We start from the raw sequence: 17,630 nt of genomic DNA on the forward strand, positions 1-17,630 counted from the left end.
ATCGGATTATTAGAATTAAATTTTCCTATATATACACAAAATCGACGATATATATATATATATATATATATATATATATATATATATATATATATATATATATATATATTAGGTTTACAATATTATGAGATATGTTAGTGGTTAAAATTGTATGTTGATAATCGTTACGCCCTCCAATCGTGCAATTATAAAAATAAACGGAGTAAGAGACAGATACATTTTGTGAGTATAACATATTTAACAATAAGCCTTCTTAGCTCAGTGGTAGAGCGCGTGGCTTTTAACCACGTGGTCGTGGGTTCGATCCCCACAGACGGCGTTTTTGTACTTCTTTTTCAATTTTATAACCTGCTCACAAAAATAAAATAAAACATGTGAGCATATTAGTCCACAATTGGTATAATAATGACATAAGTATCTGTTAAAACCTAGTAGCTATTTTGGGTAGCTCAAATACATAAATTGTTTAAATTAAATATTGTAGGGAGTTATAAGGTATTGTAGCCCGCCAATGTGAAAATTTCTAGCGTAAATCAATTGCAGCTAAAAATTTGATGTGGCAAACTTAGCCACAACACATTATAGCTCACCGTTGGAGTTGCTCTAAGACTTATTTTCTTGTTTTATTAGCTTTTAATTTTATGTTTATAATTAAAGTTTTCTCTATTAGAGTGCTTTTCTACCTAGTCATTATATATGCATGCGATGTGAATTAGAGTATATATTTAACCCTTAAAAAGTGGGAGATAGTTTACTGTTTCTTATGAACAATAACTCACCACTAAATTTCATACTTCGTATATACTTTTATATAATGATACCCACTAAATTTCATTTTACTTTTAAATTTAATTCTTATTATTATTGATATTATTATTAAATTGCTTCCAATACCGAACCTCCCAAACAGGACTAGACATATCAATAAGAAGCTGTTCGACATATCCATGAAACTGTCGTCGACTTCGAGAGGTAAAAAAAATTAATAACATAGCAAACAAACGACATAACATATATTGTGAAGTAAGAATTAAATCAAAGTCGGTACAACTTGTCACTCTACATATCATTAATACAAATATATATAGAGCAGTAGAACAAAGTTGATACCGAATTAGTTATTTCTAAGCTATGCTATTGTGAATAAGAATTAAATCAAAGTCGGTACAACTTGTCACTCTACATATATACGAACTTTATCATTAGTACAAATATAAATAGAGCGTTACATAGCATACCACGCGCAACGCGCGCCTCGACCACTAGTATACTTAAAATTTAAAATGTGTTATTATAACTAATTATCACAAACAATAGACAAGAAAACTATTCAAAAAAATCATCTAAAGAAAATTAGAAAGCATCGATCACATCATGAATTGAACCAACCATCTAAATAGTGAAACAACGTAATACTCATGCCCTTACATGAAGAAAAATCTATATTTTTTTTTTGATGGATGACGAAAAACCTAAATTGTAGTACTAATGTTAAAAAATTAAATGTATAAAATATTATGTTTCACTTTTTTATTTTGCTCGCAATATATTGCCTAACCACATACACTTATTTGCCTAATAGATTTGCAACACATAACTAACACTAAGATTCTAAGAATGTCCTGGATTAAAATATTCAATTGGTGTAGGCAGCACCAACTATATTTATTTTTTATTATTTTTTATTTTTTTAAAATTATGAAGCTTGAGACTTTTTTTCCAATAGTCGATTACGTCTATTAGGCTACATAAAACGTAAACAAATTTCTTTTTAGTTTGAAACTCAAAATAAGCTAATTAAAATAAGAAGAATATTTAGTTATAGTAGATTGAAACCTGTTGAAGCATATTTTTTTTTCAATGCCTAAGCAGCCTAAAATGTGTTGTGCAAGGAAAAAACAATGACCTATAAAACCAAATCAAATATTGATTTTCCCTTTAAAAAAATAGATATTAGTTTTGGCCTTTAATCTCGCGTATCTTGATCTTCGTTTTCGTCCAATATAGAACTTTAGAAGTACACATACTTCGTATTATTTTACCAACACCACTAATCAACCTTATTACAATTTAAACGGGGCATGATTTACTGCCTTTTGTACTTTTTATTGAACATTAATCTTTACCGAGTAAAACGTAACACCCCCCACGGCCCCACCCCACCCACCACACACATCTCTAGTATTGTTTGCTACTAATCTTGAAAGTCGAATATTTTAGTGTATATTTTGATGCATTTTAGTACTTAATATTTACAATATTTACTCCTAATGTTGTAAAGTGAATACTACATGTATTATTTGCATAATTTACCGAATAATTGTTGTTAGTAAATAATATTGTTTTGACCTTTTTTCCAATTAGGTGGAAAGTAGCATAGATTGCAAATTTGCAATAAACTTTCTTTAATTGATGGCGCCAATTTTATAGCCTATTTTATAGAGGGACGCCAAAAATTCATTTACTACAATGATCTCAAAAGTTTATAGAATAGATACGGAGTATATACTTAATTTCGCATGAAAATTTATGTGGTGTCACAATAGTAATTGTTAGTTCCACGCCTACAGTAATTAATTGAATCAAATTTAATTCAATTTCAAAACTATAATAATAGGACTAAAGACTCCCTTGTGCATCAAACAACGGTTTAAAAGAGGATATAATGATTTACAAAAGGTCTTGCGCGCACAAGGTGTACAATAAATTTATTGTACACCAAGATAACTTTTATGCAGTTTTTTGTAACTTTAACCTATTTTTCTGTAACTTTTATATTATAAAATTAAAAAGTTGATAGATAAACATTTTAAAGGGTTAAATGATTAATTTATACATTATTAGTGATTTTGAAGAAATAATTTTTATTCAAATGAAAAAATTTATCATTAAAAAATAGATAACTTTTACATATATAAATGTAACTTTTAAGCATTTTTAGTCAACTTTTACTCTGGTATACAATATTTATTGTACACCCATTATAAGTAAGAATTTGTGTATAATGATATCTTGATTCTTAAGTTGGATTTGCTGTATTTTTTTTCTTAATTTAACAGTTTCCATCACTGTTTTAATAAATGAACTCTATTTAAACTACTGGCACAACGAAACCCCAAACTCCCTGAGTCTTTGGTTTTAGATATCTTATCCCATCCCACTATATGCAGTCCCTTTCTATCTTCCCTATTTAAAGGAATTTTGCAATATCAGAGTTTAATTTATTTAAAGTTGCTTCCGGGAGTAACCCCATTGCATATAAAAACTGTGAATGGTATTATACAAACTTTTGTATAAGGCGGTCTTACACAAAAAATTACATTGATGTCATATAATCACTGGAACTAATTAGTTAACCACTGAAATTAATTAGTTAAATACTGAAACCAAATAATAAAGCAATGCAACTTATTAGTTAAGCACTAGAACTAGTTAGTTAAGCAATGGGCAAATTAGTTGAGTAGTGAAACCAATTAGTTAATCATTAAATGTGGTATTTCCAATAAGGCGGTCTTTCACAAAAGTTGCCGATGGTATTAAGGGTAGAGGAAATAAGACATAGTCTCCCCGCTTTGGACAAGAATTTCGATTTCTAAGAGCGTCTCCAATGGTTGTAGCTAAGGACTAGCTTGAAATTTATAAAAATTTTAAGCTAATAGCTAAACCATTGGAGTGAGAGTAATAAATTAGCTTGGCCAAGCAAATTAGCTTAAACAAGCTAATTTGCTTGACAACTAGCTCTCAAAAATTGCCAAATTATTAATTGACAAGTGGGACAAGTGAGACTAATTTAAATAACAAGCTAGTTGCTAGCCATTGGAGTACAAATTAGCTAGACAATGTAATAGCTTGAAATCTTATGTGGCATAACAAGCTAATTATCAAATTAGCCTACCATTAGAGATGCTCTAAGAGGCTAACTTACCCATGATTTGTGGAGAATGAATTGCACTTTATTTTTAGAACGTCTATTGCTAGATTGATGCCAGACTGCCAGTCGTTTCCTTAATACTCCAACCATTACAAAAAAAAAAAGCTGTCTATCTCTGGTCAATCCAACCCGATTTAACCCGATATTCGAAAATAACTCGAATCGAGTTAACTTGATAAATAAAAGCCACCTGAGATAAAACAGACATGATTTAACCCGAAAAATGAAAGCCATCCAAGATAAAGCATACCTAATTTAACCCAACTCCTATTCAATTTTACTCTTTATCACACAGACCCTAGTTCACTGAATTAAACTATTAATTATGTAAATCCAATTCGATTATAAAATTTATTCTATGTTCTTTATATTAAATTATTTGGTGAAAAAGTAATAGAAGTCTAAAATATCTTCATTGGGCATGAATTTTTAGAATAATAAAGTGATCTGAATTTTATGGCGAACTCGAGAGTCACTTGATTAATTAAACACAAGAGTACAAGCTTAACCCGATCTAAACTTGAATGAAAAATTCAATCCTTAATTGAATCAAATTCGAGGTATGTCTGGTCCGAACCTGACCCGAACCCGAGACTCACCGTTCCATACTTGACCCGACTCCGAGACTTAGTCAATCCAGACATGACCTGTGCCTGCAGTAAGCAGATTAAATTTGTATCCGAATCCGACATACACCTGAACCAAACTCAATCCGAACCAAATAAAACCGACACAAAACTGTTTTAAACCCGAACCATTTCCAACCAAACCCGAGATTGACCCGAATTGAGGTTTTCTGAACCAAATAAAACCGACAGAGAACTGTTTTAAACCCGAACCATTTCCAACCAAACCCGAGATTGACCCGAACCGAGGTTTTCCGAACTGAAATCGAGTTCAAACCGAAACGATTTATGACTCAACTTCATCCGAACAAAAGTTATCATAATCGATCTGAATCGACCCGAATAGAAACATTGACCAAATAGTAACTGATTCCGACGTAACCCAAACTATTTATAACCGATCCGATGACCAGATTTGACAGTCCTAGCTATAGCCACCCATATAGTTAGTAAGCAAGTTGATTTTATGTCTTTTAATTGTTGTCATGTTCGGAGGACGGGTATGGTTAGACAATTTCCCCCAAAGTTTATAACTTTGGCGGAGCTTGATTTACTTTAATAAAACTAGTTGCCTAATATCTCCCTCAAAAAAAGAATCAAATACTTAATACTCCCTCGGTTCTATGTAATTATGCAGGGAGGAGGGACAGTACTAGCTACTTGGACGGAGGGAGTGAATACATTTCACCATATACACCTTCCTGATAACATTGTTTATCTTTGCAGGGTAGTGGAATGGGATGCAGGCTACTATCAATATCATAGTATCATACACACCATAAGACGAAAAGATCAGAACACACCAAGGATAACGTCGACAACCATAAACTAGGTTTAGACTTTAGAGAGAAATGAGCAGTTGAGAAAGCTTTATGAGTCCCTTGTAGAAAGAGAATCTGATCGAGCAAGTATGAAGCAACGTGCATCGTATGATCCGTTGATATGCATAGGTGCTTGTGCAGGCCACAAGCCATAAGTCCTGAGCCTTTGCTGTAAACTAGACAAGAAGGTAAATTAAATAACTGAGTTAACCTGTTGTTACTCCAGGAGTCCAGGGTAATTTAACTGCAACAGATGAATCAAACTTGAGACAGTGCCCATAATAACTTTCCCTATAAATAGTAAATTTATTATAGTAAAGACACAAGTCATAAGTACTGCTGTAATCTAAATTCCTGTGGTTTATGTTATCCAGACTTTTCAGTCCAATCTAAAGTACCCAATCTGTAATTATAAAGGTCCATCTAATGTCCTCAAACCTCAAATATAATTGGCGCCCACCACACTACATGCACCATTTATAACTTTGAACTCGTAAACTCTTTGCACATTATCAGAACACTCAATTTTTTGTCAGAGAAAAACATACTGCTCTGCAACCTTAACAGGAAAATTAAAATATCATTTTCAATTCTTTTAGTAGTTGAGTGGTTTAACAGTCATTATCAGGCATATTTTGAATTTATCAGAAGAGAGCAGAAAGTTTCATACCTCATGATCATGTTGCTAAGTTGTCGCTGTCCAGCTTTTCACTGAGAACTGTGGACAGAAATCGATTTTCATTACAAACTGTCGAAACAAGCAAATACGGAAGTTATCATGAGATATTATTGGTGATAATTAAATCCAATATGCTACACATTTTGATTTCAACCACATACTTCTATTTTTCCAACTTGGTTCTTCCAACTTCTCTAGCGTTCCATATGAATCACCATTTGCTTCAGCTTACATTCTCCTCAAGAAACACGAGTATATAACTTAAATTACTAAATTGCTTGCTTCTCCTGTTTTCTTGCAGACTATAATTTGTTCTCCACACATCAGGGGTGTGAATGTGTGATAGAGTTAGGAATAATTGTACTTGACCACCATAATGCTATTTTCTGAAATGAATCCTTCACTTTTATGCAAGGTATCTGAGGACATAAAATCTCATTCAACACATCCAAACTACCTTACTACAACTTATAAAGTCTGTTTCACCCCCAAAGCTTCATCAGCTTCACAAAAAGCAGATTCTGATAAAGATCAAAAGTTGCTAATGTCAACGAAAACAACACCTTTCTCGGGCCTTCATCATTCTGTTGAACAGATGAAGTTTATGTAATACATTTTCCCGCTGATAGTTTAAACAACTCCTGCCACCAGCAAAGGAGTATGCTGGATGTACAACCATAAACAGATTGAGAGTACCTTTAATAAAAACTGTCAAGTAGTGTAAAACACGATGAAACGAAATATTATACTTTGAGTCCACAAGCCTATGATATATATTATATATATGCAGGATTTTGCTTCTGACTTTCTGACGAAAACCACAGCTAATGTACTGCTCTCTTAATCGCAGGAAAACAGAGAGAATCAATTCTATATGACTTACAAGCCAAAGAGTCCTTCAATCACTGAGGTACTTCACCACTCTTTGAATCTTTATTTCACTGTATTGCAAAAGAAACACAAGCAGTAACAAGGGAATTCACTTATCTGTTAGTTGTAATTTGTTAGCATTCTACCATCCAATTCCCATTTTTCTGTTAGATAACAGTATAACACATAAAATGACACAAATGTTTAATTATATCGAAGAGTAAACAATTGTTAAGAAAGGACGATTTCACAATTTTGTCATGTTAAAAAATGGAATAGTTGGAAATAGGTGGTAACTCCTCAATCCTAAGTCTCCAAACAGAATGTAATGAATGGGCCGCTGAATGAAAGACCGTAGACATGAAAAGAGAAAAAAAGAAAAGAAAAAGAAGGGTTGGTTTTTAGGCAAAAAAATTGAAAGGGGGACAAACAAACAAAAAAGCCATTGATTCTTCTCAAATTGCAATTATGTTTAGCTGCCAGAAAACTGATCCCATTTTCGATGATATTTCAGATAGATGAAGCATTTGTCCTAGCATAGAAGATATCAAGAGTCCAAACCTATCTTAATCTCAACTACATTCACCGAAGTAGCTAGTTACTTTGTGCTCCAGATATGTAGGTACTAGTAATAAGTTGCTTGGTCCGATAGTCGAACTAGAAAAAAAGGAAAAGGAAAGGCAGCACATGCACAAGGAGTGAAGTTATTGAAGCAGAGGGAGACAAGCAGCTTCTTTTAAGGTCAAATGGTTGAAACTCAGGTTTAGTAGTTTAAAGGAGCTTAATGAAGCAGCAAGTAATCAGTCAGACTTCGTGCAAGAATTTCAGGGTTAAACTCACTAAGTCAAATATTGCTCTAACCCAAATAAGTGAAATGAAAATGGAATCTTAATAGGACAAAAAATTTATGAAAGATACTGAATGTTTTATAAGTTCCCACATTCTCTGAACTTCTGAAGGTTTCCATCTGTAAAAAGTCTTTTATCAATATGATCCGTTAAGCATCATGATACTCGTATGATCTGCTTAAATCATCATGTACCCAATGTTGCAGTCAATGTATGTCTCCCAATAACCAAAGAATGGATTCATGAACTCAACTACGTTGACTCTCCTACGACAACTCAACTGAGCTGTATACCTATTAGCTACGTACGAGCCTATGACCTACCATCAATACACACGAAACTCAGTATATATTCCAACAATAGCAGAAAATGTCTACATTTGTTTATAAAGAAAGAAATAAAATACATATCAAATTATAAGCTAGTTGAAGAAGAGCCCACTAGAGTAAATTTGATGATGAGTGACTTAGTAAACAAACTACTTTTTATTATTCTGAAGTTTTATTTATTTTTATCTGTAGTTTACTAGTGTGAGCTACTTACTCCGAAAATGACAGCCATATTGATCCATACTTTTGAAACTCCAGGATTTAACATAAATTAACCAAATTATTCTTAATAATAGATGTCCAATCAACATCACTCGATTTAAGTACGAGCATTTTGGAACCAATCGTACCATAATCAACTAATATGTGATGTAATGAAAGTGGCAATTTTCTATCAGAAATCCAAAAAAGTAGTACATATGACTCATTTTTTAACAGATGGAGTAAAATGTATACCAAGTTGTCAATCAACTTTTGTTTTATAAAAGTGCTCAAGCAAACAGACATTTCCTTAATTATCAAACATCTTAGCCAAAAACAATGTTAAATTACCGGGCTAATTGGAGACCGTAGACGGTAGACTTGTGTGATTCTGATTGATTTTCAACCCAAGACGAGAAAGGACAAAACTGTTACATGTATATGACTACAATCCAGCATAGTCAACCAAGCAAAGATAAAGAAATTATAATTAGCCTTAAGTTCACTCAAGCAACAATCTTATATGGTCTTCAAGAAAGAGAAATAAGTAACAGGAGATATATTCAAATTTATTAAGATAAGTAATTACCCAGCTGTATCCTGTATATCTAAGTAATTTAAAAGGGATCTATTGCTTCTTTGACTAATGTTAGCTCCAACTATACTATTTTCTTGAACTTTATGGCTTAGCTTTGCTTCAATCATGCATTAATTTAACTAATTAATTTAACTAATAATAACAACAATAAACAAAATAGTCGACTACATCATTACGTGTCAATCAATCCCAGAAGCAGTTATAACTATTCAAAGGCATGGACATGCTTATTATAAGAAGCCCTTAAACAACCTTAGGAAACCTTAAGCTATCCTTACAAGCCAACTGAAAAAATATAGTTGTGAGGCTAAGTGATTTTTAAATTGTTTATAATCACATGTTTTGTTGTGGTAACAAGTTCAGTACACTTTACTTAAACAATATAAACTCTGCTACAAAGAGTTCATACAAGACAAACTATGTCTGAAACTGTGCTCCTCAAATTTAGGGTAACAGACTCACGGCTACAGTGACTGTTAGCCTAGAAAAGGCCTCATGGTCAAACATACTTAGTAACTTAGTTTAGAATATATGGCTGTCATAAGACTTTTTTAAACATACTCCTGCAGAAGAGCATTCCAACTAAGTCACTTCTTTTCCGGCCTTTTTCGCGTACATTTTCTAAAATTTTCATCTGATACTTAGCTACCCCGTCCTTCCTTAACAGACCACATTTGGTTAGAGGTATTTTGATTTATATTAACGAAGCATTCAAATCCATCCCCTAAAATTGTAATGCAACAAGTAATTTTCACTCTACATTGGACCTTAAGATTATTACGAAGTGTTATATTTATGGAACCAAACTCTTAAGACACTTGTTAAACTACCGCCGCCTTATCAAGTTTTAAATGTGACAAATCCAGCCTGGGAAGTACCTCTCAGCCGCAGTCCAAGTAAGTGAATTCATACATAGAAGACAAGGATTTCTTTGGCACATGGAACAGTAATGTTTTAATAAGGAAAAAAAAAATGAGCATCTTATAGATTCTATTCCCAGGTCAGTAATCAATTGAAATTTGAAACTATCATCCTCTAGGGGAGCAAATAGACACTTACATAATTCATCAGGTAAAATGAAACAACTTGCTCAAATTTTGATTATTATTATTATTCATGTCCTTACATGTTGATGTAAGCATATATGTAAGACACTAAGACCATAATTAACAACTAGCATTTGCACAAAAATATTGGGCACGGAAACCAAACCATTACTTGTATACAAGTATATTTCATTGTGAAAGGAAGTACAACGCATAAGTATACATCGTTCCCACAACAACAAGCAACAAAGTCAAAGCCCTCCAAGTCGCCTATTAACTAAACCTTACCTTGTCGTGGTCTGTCTTTCTCTTGTATAACAGAAAAAAACAGTTGGATAATTATATGCAACCAATCATGAACCGCAGTTAGGATAACACTATGATAAAATCAACAGTAGTACATTAAAGGCAATACGAAGTATTTTCTTTCCGATCTTACTATAAAGAATGGTTTCAGGTTTATTCATGATTATTTACATGTCAACTCCTGTCCCTGCGAAATCTCTAACAGTATTCCCCACTTTCTCATACATCTCTTTATCATCAAACTCTCTGAAATGGATATAATCTGAGCAAATGAATGGTTTGAAAGCCCTTTTGTTCCCTTCTCCCACCACTTCCTCGGGTGCAAAGATCAGCTTCTCATCTTCAAAAGTCCAAAAGAAAGCCAAGGACAAACGACTTCTTGGTTTCCTTAACATGACTCTATGCTCAGATGACCTTAGACTTCCATTGCTCCAAGCTTCCAACATATCGCCTAAGTTTACCACAAGACTACCCTTGCGAGTTTCTATATCCATCCACTTCCCCTCCTTTGATCTTACTTGAAGACTGCTTACATCATCAGGATACAGAACTGTCATACAGCACATGTCTGTGTGCTTCCCAAGCCCTTCTACTTCTTCCTGAGATGGTCCTGGAGGGCTGTAATTTATAATCCTTAGATAGCCAAAACATTTCCCGAATTCAGTTCCGTAGAACTTTTTCTCGAAACCATCTCCCAAGCTCATCAATATAGCCTCTAGAATCCTCCTGGATAAATCGGTCATTTTGACCCCATACTCTCGCACCACCTCACTGTCAAACAAAATGTGATAACACTCTAACTAAATAAGGATGAAAAGTAAAATCCACAATACCACCCCATCCCAGTAAATAAATAGAAAAAGAAAGGAAATAATGGGGCTGTAATGCTGTATACAGTGGTTACCTGAATTCGTTACACTTTGGGCCAAAAAGAACTTTCCCAGAGCATTCAGCAGAGGAAAAGAAATCTGGACCTAAAACTCGGAGACCCTCATAAAAAGGAGAAGCTATAAACTGAGGAGTATAACTCTTAACAGACGACGAAGGACCAAGCTTGAGTTTTGTCTCAGAAGGAAGGCTGCAAATTTGTCTTGAAAACAAGGATAACTTGCTGTAAAGTTCTTCTGATATTCCATGATTTATGATCTGAAAGAAGCCCCATTCTTTACAGGCTTCCAAAAGAGAGGACAAAGAAGATGGATTTGGTGTTTTGGAGAGGTCCAAGATTGAAAGCTTCAGAGAACTATGGGAATGAGACATTCTTCTAGTCTAGGAAAAGACAAAAAGGTATGGCTGCCAGCTAATTCTGTCCTCTAAGATACAGTTGGAGGTTAGATAACAAGGCAGAGAGGATGTCTATATCCTTATATATAATCTTTTTCGGCTAAATAGCAGTGATCATTTCCTACCACTTATGAGTTCTTGATAGTTAGTATTCTATGCAGCTCCATATCATGAGTTAGAAAATGACTATTAGGACTAGGTCATTTATATCATTTTATGCAGCAACTTGAATAAAAAGTCTTCTCACTTACTTTGATAGTTTGATCTAGGCACTTGGATGTTATTAGAGCTTTGACTACATAAAAAAAGTTCCCATATAATACGTTTAAGTAAATGAAATTTTTTTGTGCAACTTGCTAGTGAAGCAACAGAACATCTTATGTCAGCTTTGTCGTAATATGAAGGATAAATGTAATTATGTTAAGAAATGAAATAATGCTCACGGTAAAGAGCAGAAGACAATATTCTATCAATAGGTGATCCTGTAGAGAAGTATTCTGCCAAGAATATCTTCTAATTTATAAGTTCATAAGTAACATTCATCTTTCTGAAAAGTAAAAACTCCACTTGTGAAAAAACAAAATTCATCCTATCGCATCAGATTTTCCAAAGCCTATCCGACATTATGACCTCATCCTGGCTTGAGAGAAACAGATTGCAATATGAAGTAAACCTAGGAGATCCTCATTCATACAATATGCTAAAGGTTCATTCAGTACAAGGTGATTAAACTAAGGCGTAGTTTTAAGTTAAGACATGGATGAATATTCACGGGATATGAGGTGATACTGAGTGGCAGAGAGATGATTTCAAAGGGATATGAGGTGGCCAGAAATGGGATGGCTTTGACTGCTTTATACACATATGTTATATCTCAAAATCAACTTAAAAAGAGAATTATAATGAGTATCTAGATTCAGTCTTCAAATACTCCAAGTATGACATGAGAATTGGGTACTTAAAATAAAACTTAAGAATGAAGCAAATCTCTTTGAGATAGTCGTATCTAATCTTCAAACTTGCCCCCATACACAACCCTTGTCCAGTTGTCGCTGAGATTAAACAAAGATAATTATGTCATTATCTTTTCTTTTAAATGAACATTTATGCCGGCACAAAAGAACTCAGTCAAGCCTTTAAAAAAGATATGAAACTGTTAGAAAAATCTAACTCAGCTTCCTCGAGTCCGAATGAGCAGAACATCGTTCTCACTTGTATCAGATCGGCATAAACAAAATCTCTGTTTTTAATATTCTATAATACTTGCCTAGATTAGTCCTAGATTTTGGATACATTTGAAAAGGAACAAAGACCTTATCAATTATTTTTCTTTTTGCTCCACCTCAATTAATCTTCTGTTTCACATCTTCAACCCACTCTGTCCATTACAACTTTCTCTATATCAACATAAATTATATGAGCATTTCACTCGATATTGATACGAGATAGCAGATTACTAAAATAATAAGACTGAACAAATCTGATTACCGCAGCTACACATAAACTGCGGCAACTCATAATCTAATCGATTGGAATTCTGGTTACTTGTCAAGTTAGGCCAACAGTAGGAAGGAAATGTCCTAGGTTAGTCCGAAAAGGGGTACAAAAAATCTTGAAAACAGGCAGTATTAATCCTCATCCAACAGGGCACATTCCAGTCACTTCTCAAAACTCCAAGTGGCTAGGAGAAAAACGTATAGGAGCCATATCTATGTCCTAACATCAACAATCACTTACTTAAAAAATCATGTATTCATGTATAAATGAATTCACCAACGTTACTCTTAAACATTCTACACTATACACGCGAAAGGAATTGCTTAATCGACAAATCTATCCTTATCATTCAGATAATAAGATGCCACCTCAAGGATCAATCAACATTTCAGATTTACAGGAGCATATACAACATGAAATTGTCTAATCATAAACGAACTCATAGACTTCAGATCAGCGACAGTGCTTACCATATCATGATTTTCATCATAATCAAGCAAACGTCCTGGCAGCCGTGTCCCATTGTATGAGTAATTCACTGCAGCAACCTGAAAGGCACAGATGAATCGCAATTGTGTCAATTGCATTCAACAACGGTTACTGAACAAGGTCTTGAAACTGAATTCTCAAATACACATCCTAGTTAGCATTTAGTTAAGGAAATGTTATCAACAGTTAATCCTATGCTTCCTAGCAATCCATCATTCATTCCATTGCATTTCATGCTTATATCCAAAACAAAACATGATAGTGTATAAAACTAATCTTGGGGCTTCAACCATCCGCTTAAGCTTTTGGTTGAGTTGGTCCTCTGACAAGGTATCATAGGTGCCCTTTTGAGACTTACTTGATCATATACTTCAATAAAACACATTCTATAACCAAGCCCTGACGAAGTTATGTCACATGGACGTACTCTTCACTTCATCTTAAGCACTCATGTTAAGTAATCACTCTCCAACTTGGGTATTAAACTGAACATTTCAACTTATGACACAAACATGTGAACCTTTGAATAAATGGCCAAGTCTCACACTTGGATACTTTTCGCGAGCTGACTAGGCAAAACATGATCAAAATTGACTCATGTTATGTCTAACAGAGGTCTTCCGAGTTAATCTTAGTGATTGGGAAATTTTTCCTGGTTAAATGGCATTTTCGAAAATAATTGATAGTTTTATAACTAAAATGCCGTAAATGTGGGCCTCAAATACAATCACATGGCCTTAAATATGGGCCACGTGTACAGTCAACATTGTATTTTGTATTACTTCAACAACTATACAATCTTAGTTTAAAAAAGGTAGGCGCAAGGCTCACCTAGGCTCAGCCTTCGGCGCAATGTCAACCAGGCGCGCGCCTTAGGTAAGGCGCAAGGGGCATCGCCTTGTGCGCCTTCAGGCGCAGCACGCTGACGTGGATCTTTAATTTACTCTATTTTTTCTTTTTTAATGATATAAACACCCCATATGACCTATCAACCTCCATATCTCTACAACCTAAGCTTTTTGGGCAGTGGTAGTAGCATAATATGAGTTAGTTTTCATATTTCCAGCTTGTAATTACCATGGAAGGTTCTAATTCCGGCACTCCATCGCCGGGATCACACGATGCTTATGAACCGACAAGAAAATATGGCACTCTAATAGTATTATGTTGTTTTAAGTATAAATTGTGTTAATTTTGTCCTATACGAATTTTAAAGTTTATTAGGAAATTATGTGCGCCTCGTATCCAAAAGGTGCGCGTCTGAGCTTTGCGCCTTGCACCTAGGCTCCATGACCCTTGTGCGCCTTAGTGCGCCAGTCAACAATCAGCCATTACAATAAACATCTATTTATTCACAATAAAAATATCTAGTCAATCACTTGCAAATAAACAATATTGCATTTTTGTATACATCAACAACCATAAAATATACGGCCTAACGGCAAGTAGTATACAATAAACTTCAATTAATACACATTCAGGGAACTACAAATATACAGTGATAAGATTATACTACCTATAAAAGGTGCGCGCCAGAGCCTTGCGTCTAGGCTCCATGACCCTTGTGCGCCTTAGTGCGCCAGTCCACAATCAGCCATTACAATAAACATCTATTTATACACAATAAAAATATCTAGTCCATCACTTGCAAATAAACAATATTGCATTTTTGTATACATCAACAACCCTAAAATATACAGCCAACGGCAAGTAGTATACAATAAACTTCAATTAATACACATTCAAGAACTACAAATATACAGTGATAAGATTATACTACCTATAATTTTCAAACAAAATATTTACGAAATTGCTATTTAATTGAAAAGTTTTCCCAATCACTGAAATTAACTCTAAACTTTCTCGGTCTAACATCACCCAAAACCCACCAATTATGCTAAAATTGTCTAGCCAATTAGATTAAAACAACTGATTTATGTGTACCCATTTAATACAACGACAGTGGGGGTAAAAATACACAGAAATTTTAGCATAATATATTTACAATCACATAAAAAAAATACACAAAATAACAGAATTTCAAAATCAACAAGAAAGTTCAAACGATTTCAGTTTCTATTTAATTGAAAGTTTCAATAACAAAAAAAAAAAAAAAAACAGGCAAAAGGGGGCAATTGTCAATGAACACGTGCAATCACGATTACCTTCGAAAACTTGAATTTTCGCCATTTTATTAAAATTCCAGCAAAATTGATTTCTCTTCAGTTTCACTACAGAAGTGCAGCAGTAAGGCGATGAAGATGGATAATTGTCCAGTGTTACTCCGCCCGTACGGTAAATAAGTACATTTTGGTGTCTCGTTTCCTTGAATAGTGTCGGATTTGCCCCTGGTCGGATTTCGGTTTAAGATCTTATTTTGTTATTTTTTTAAAGAGTTGGTTTGGGCCTTTGGGGTTCAGTCGTTCAGATCGGCAGCATTGGCTACGTTATTTGCGGGGTGGAAAAAAATTTACTCCGCATTAATCTATACTCCGCATAGTATTTAAAAAGCGAAATTATATATGATTAAATGACGTGTATGTTTTTTTTAATCCATCAACCAATATAATATCCATATAATTACAGGATTTCATAAATTCAAATATTAAGCATGAACTAATTTAAAAGTACTATAATTTAAATGAGTTATGATATTAAACTTTTCATTTAAAGTTACATAACTTATACGGAGTAAATCGTAAATATTAGAGTTGGAAATCAAAACTTACACTATACTCATATTTAATAATAATCCCAACACAAAACTCTGCATCGTAAATTTACAAAATCTAGATCATGAGATGCAACCCTACAATGAAACAGAGAACCAATGTGGTCCCTTAGATCATCAAATAGATTTATGTAGAAATTGAAATTTTCCTTAAAAAAAGATAAACATTTTAAAAGGATACTATGTTCATATTATGCATTTTTATGAACACTTGGGCATGATTTTAATTAATTAATTAATTAGAGTAATTTTTGTGAAACCCGATGAGATTGCATATTCTAACCGCAAAACTACTCATAATTCTCAATTGAATAAACTCCAAACCCAGCCGTTCGCCGCTCTCCCATCTTCTCTCCCTCTCTCATTTTTTAGGGTTTATTTTCTTGACCGTCGTAGGTCGGAAATAGTCTAATTTCTTCGGAAATTAGACTATTTTCGACCCCTTCCCTTCATTTAATTTCAGTTATTGTCTCCTAAATTCAATAAATTTTCACCATATGGGCGGAGTTCGTCCTTGTTCGTTAGTCTCCCTATGGCGAAGTTAGTATTAGTATGTTTGGTTTGTCGTTTAGTGGAATTATGTAGAATTGGTTCGTTGGTAAAGTTTTATGTGGGATCGCAACAAATATCAATTTTTCGAGTACATTCAGATGAATTAAGTGGAAATCATCCTCGCGGCTACAACAAATCGTTAGACCCACTCTCTGAAAAGGTTGTATGTTCCAGCGTTATATACGGGAGACGTTCTACAGTGCAAGATTCATTCAACGACTGTAGTTTTGATGAACGAAACCTTTATTTGATTCAATTTGTCATATATTTGTTATATTTATATTTCTCTTATAGATGTCGTATGACTGTTTAATGAATTAATTCTCCTTCAAAAAAAACTGCAAAACTACTCAATTTTTTCTCCAATTCGACATATATGTTGTATTAAAACATATTAATATATTATTACGTTGATGTATAATTGACTACAATTAGCTAGTTTTAAGTACCTCTATTTTTATTTTTATTTTATATATAAATGCATCACTTCTCGTAATCGACCATTTTTTTTAAGTGCATCACAATACTATATATTTTGGAGTTGTAATAACATTTAGCACAAAAAAAACTTGTTCCACATCATATTTCATAGAGGTGAGCATGTGCCGTGCTCGTGTAGGTCATTGTAGGATTCTTGTGCATTACGCACCGTGCTTGAACGGGAAATAGGAAATTTGTGTCGTGTAAGGATTGTACATCTCTTTGATAAATGAGGCTCATGCACAATCATCTCATGTCCCGTGACGGGTCGGAAGTCGGAACGTGCCGTGCTAGCGGGCCCTTTTACTAATTTCAAGACTTTTTGTTATTGCTTAAAAACCA

The 17,630-nt window shown here is 33.9% G+C and overlaps 1 protein-coding gene and 1 non-coding gene across 13 annotated transcripts; one reads left to right on the forward strand and one right to left on the reverse strand.

Annotated features, from left to right (window-relative positions):
* Positions 1–247: 247 nt before the first annotated feature.
* TRNAK-UUU (transfer RNA lysine (anticodon UUU)) lies at positions 248–319 on the forward strand. Its single transcript has one exon. It is a non-coding gene; the product is annotated as a tRNA-Lys (tRNA).
* Positions 320–4,427: 4,108 nt separating this feature from the next.
* LOC110789501 (gibberellin 20-oxidase-like protein) lies at positions 4,428–15,972 on the reverse strand. 12 transcript variants are annotated; one of them, XR_008928412.1, is made up of 7 exons: positions 15,691–15,968; positions 15,042–15,135; positions 13,507–13,584; positions 6,941–6,998; positions 6,219–6,720; positions 6,049–6,126; positions 4,475–5,554 (listed from the first exon to the last, which is right to left on the reverse strand). XR_008928412.1 is itself a non-coding variant. In XM_021994181.2 (4 exons), exons 3-4 carry the CDS (start codon positions 11,513–11,515, stop codon positions 10,423–10,425), a joined length of 960 nt encoding a protein of 319 aa, XP_021849873.1. In that variant the 5' UTR covers positions 11,516–13,584; positions 15,042–15,135; positions 15,691–15,945; the 3' UTR covers positions 10,097–10,422. The 12 variants fall into 12 exon arrangements, 2 of the variants coding, with proteins under 2 accessions (XP_021849873.1, XP_021849880.1); XR_008928415.1 differs by lacking the exon at positions 6,219–6,720 and having other exon boundaries at positions 4,435–5,554; positions 6,049–6,096; positions 15,691–15,972; XR_008928410.1 differs by lacking the exon at positions 6,941–6,998 and having other exon boundaries at positions 4,481–5,554; positions 15,691–15,967.
* Positions 15,973–17,630: the final 1,658 nt, after the last annotated feature.

This window comes from Spinacia oleracea, chromosome 2, assembly GCF_020520425.1.
Source record: "Spinacia oleracea cultivar Varoflay chromosome 2, BTI_SOV_V1, whole genome shotgun sequence".
In the NCBI taxonomy this organism is placed as follows: domain Eukaryota; kingdom Viridiplantae; phylum Streptophyta; class Magnoliopsida; order Caryophyllales; family Amaranthaceae; genus Spinacia; species Spinacia oleracea.

Coding starts and splice junctions, on each gene's coding strand:
- LOC110789501 (XM_021994188.2), bottom strand. CDS start 11,515: ATGTCTCATTCCCATAGTTCTCTGAAGCTTTCAATCTTGGACCTCTCC. Junction 11,027..11,159: donor CCAAAGTGTAACGAATTCAG/GTAACCACTGTA, acceptor TTTGTTTGACAG/TGAGGTGGTGCGAGAGTATG.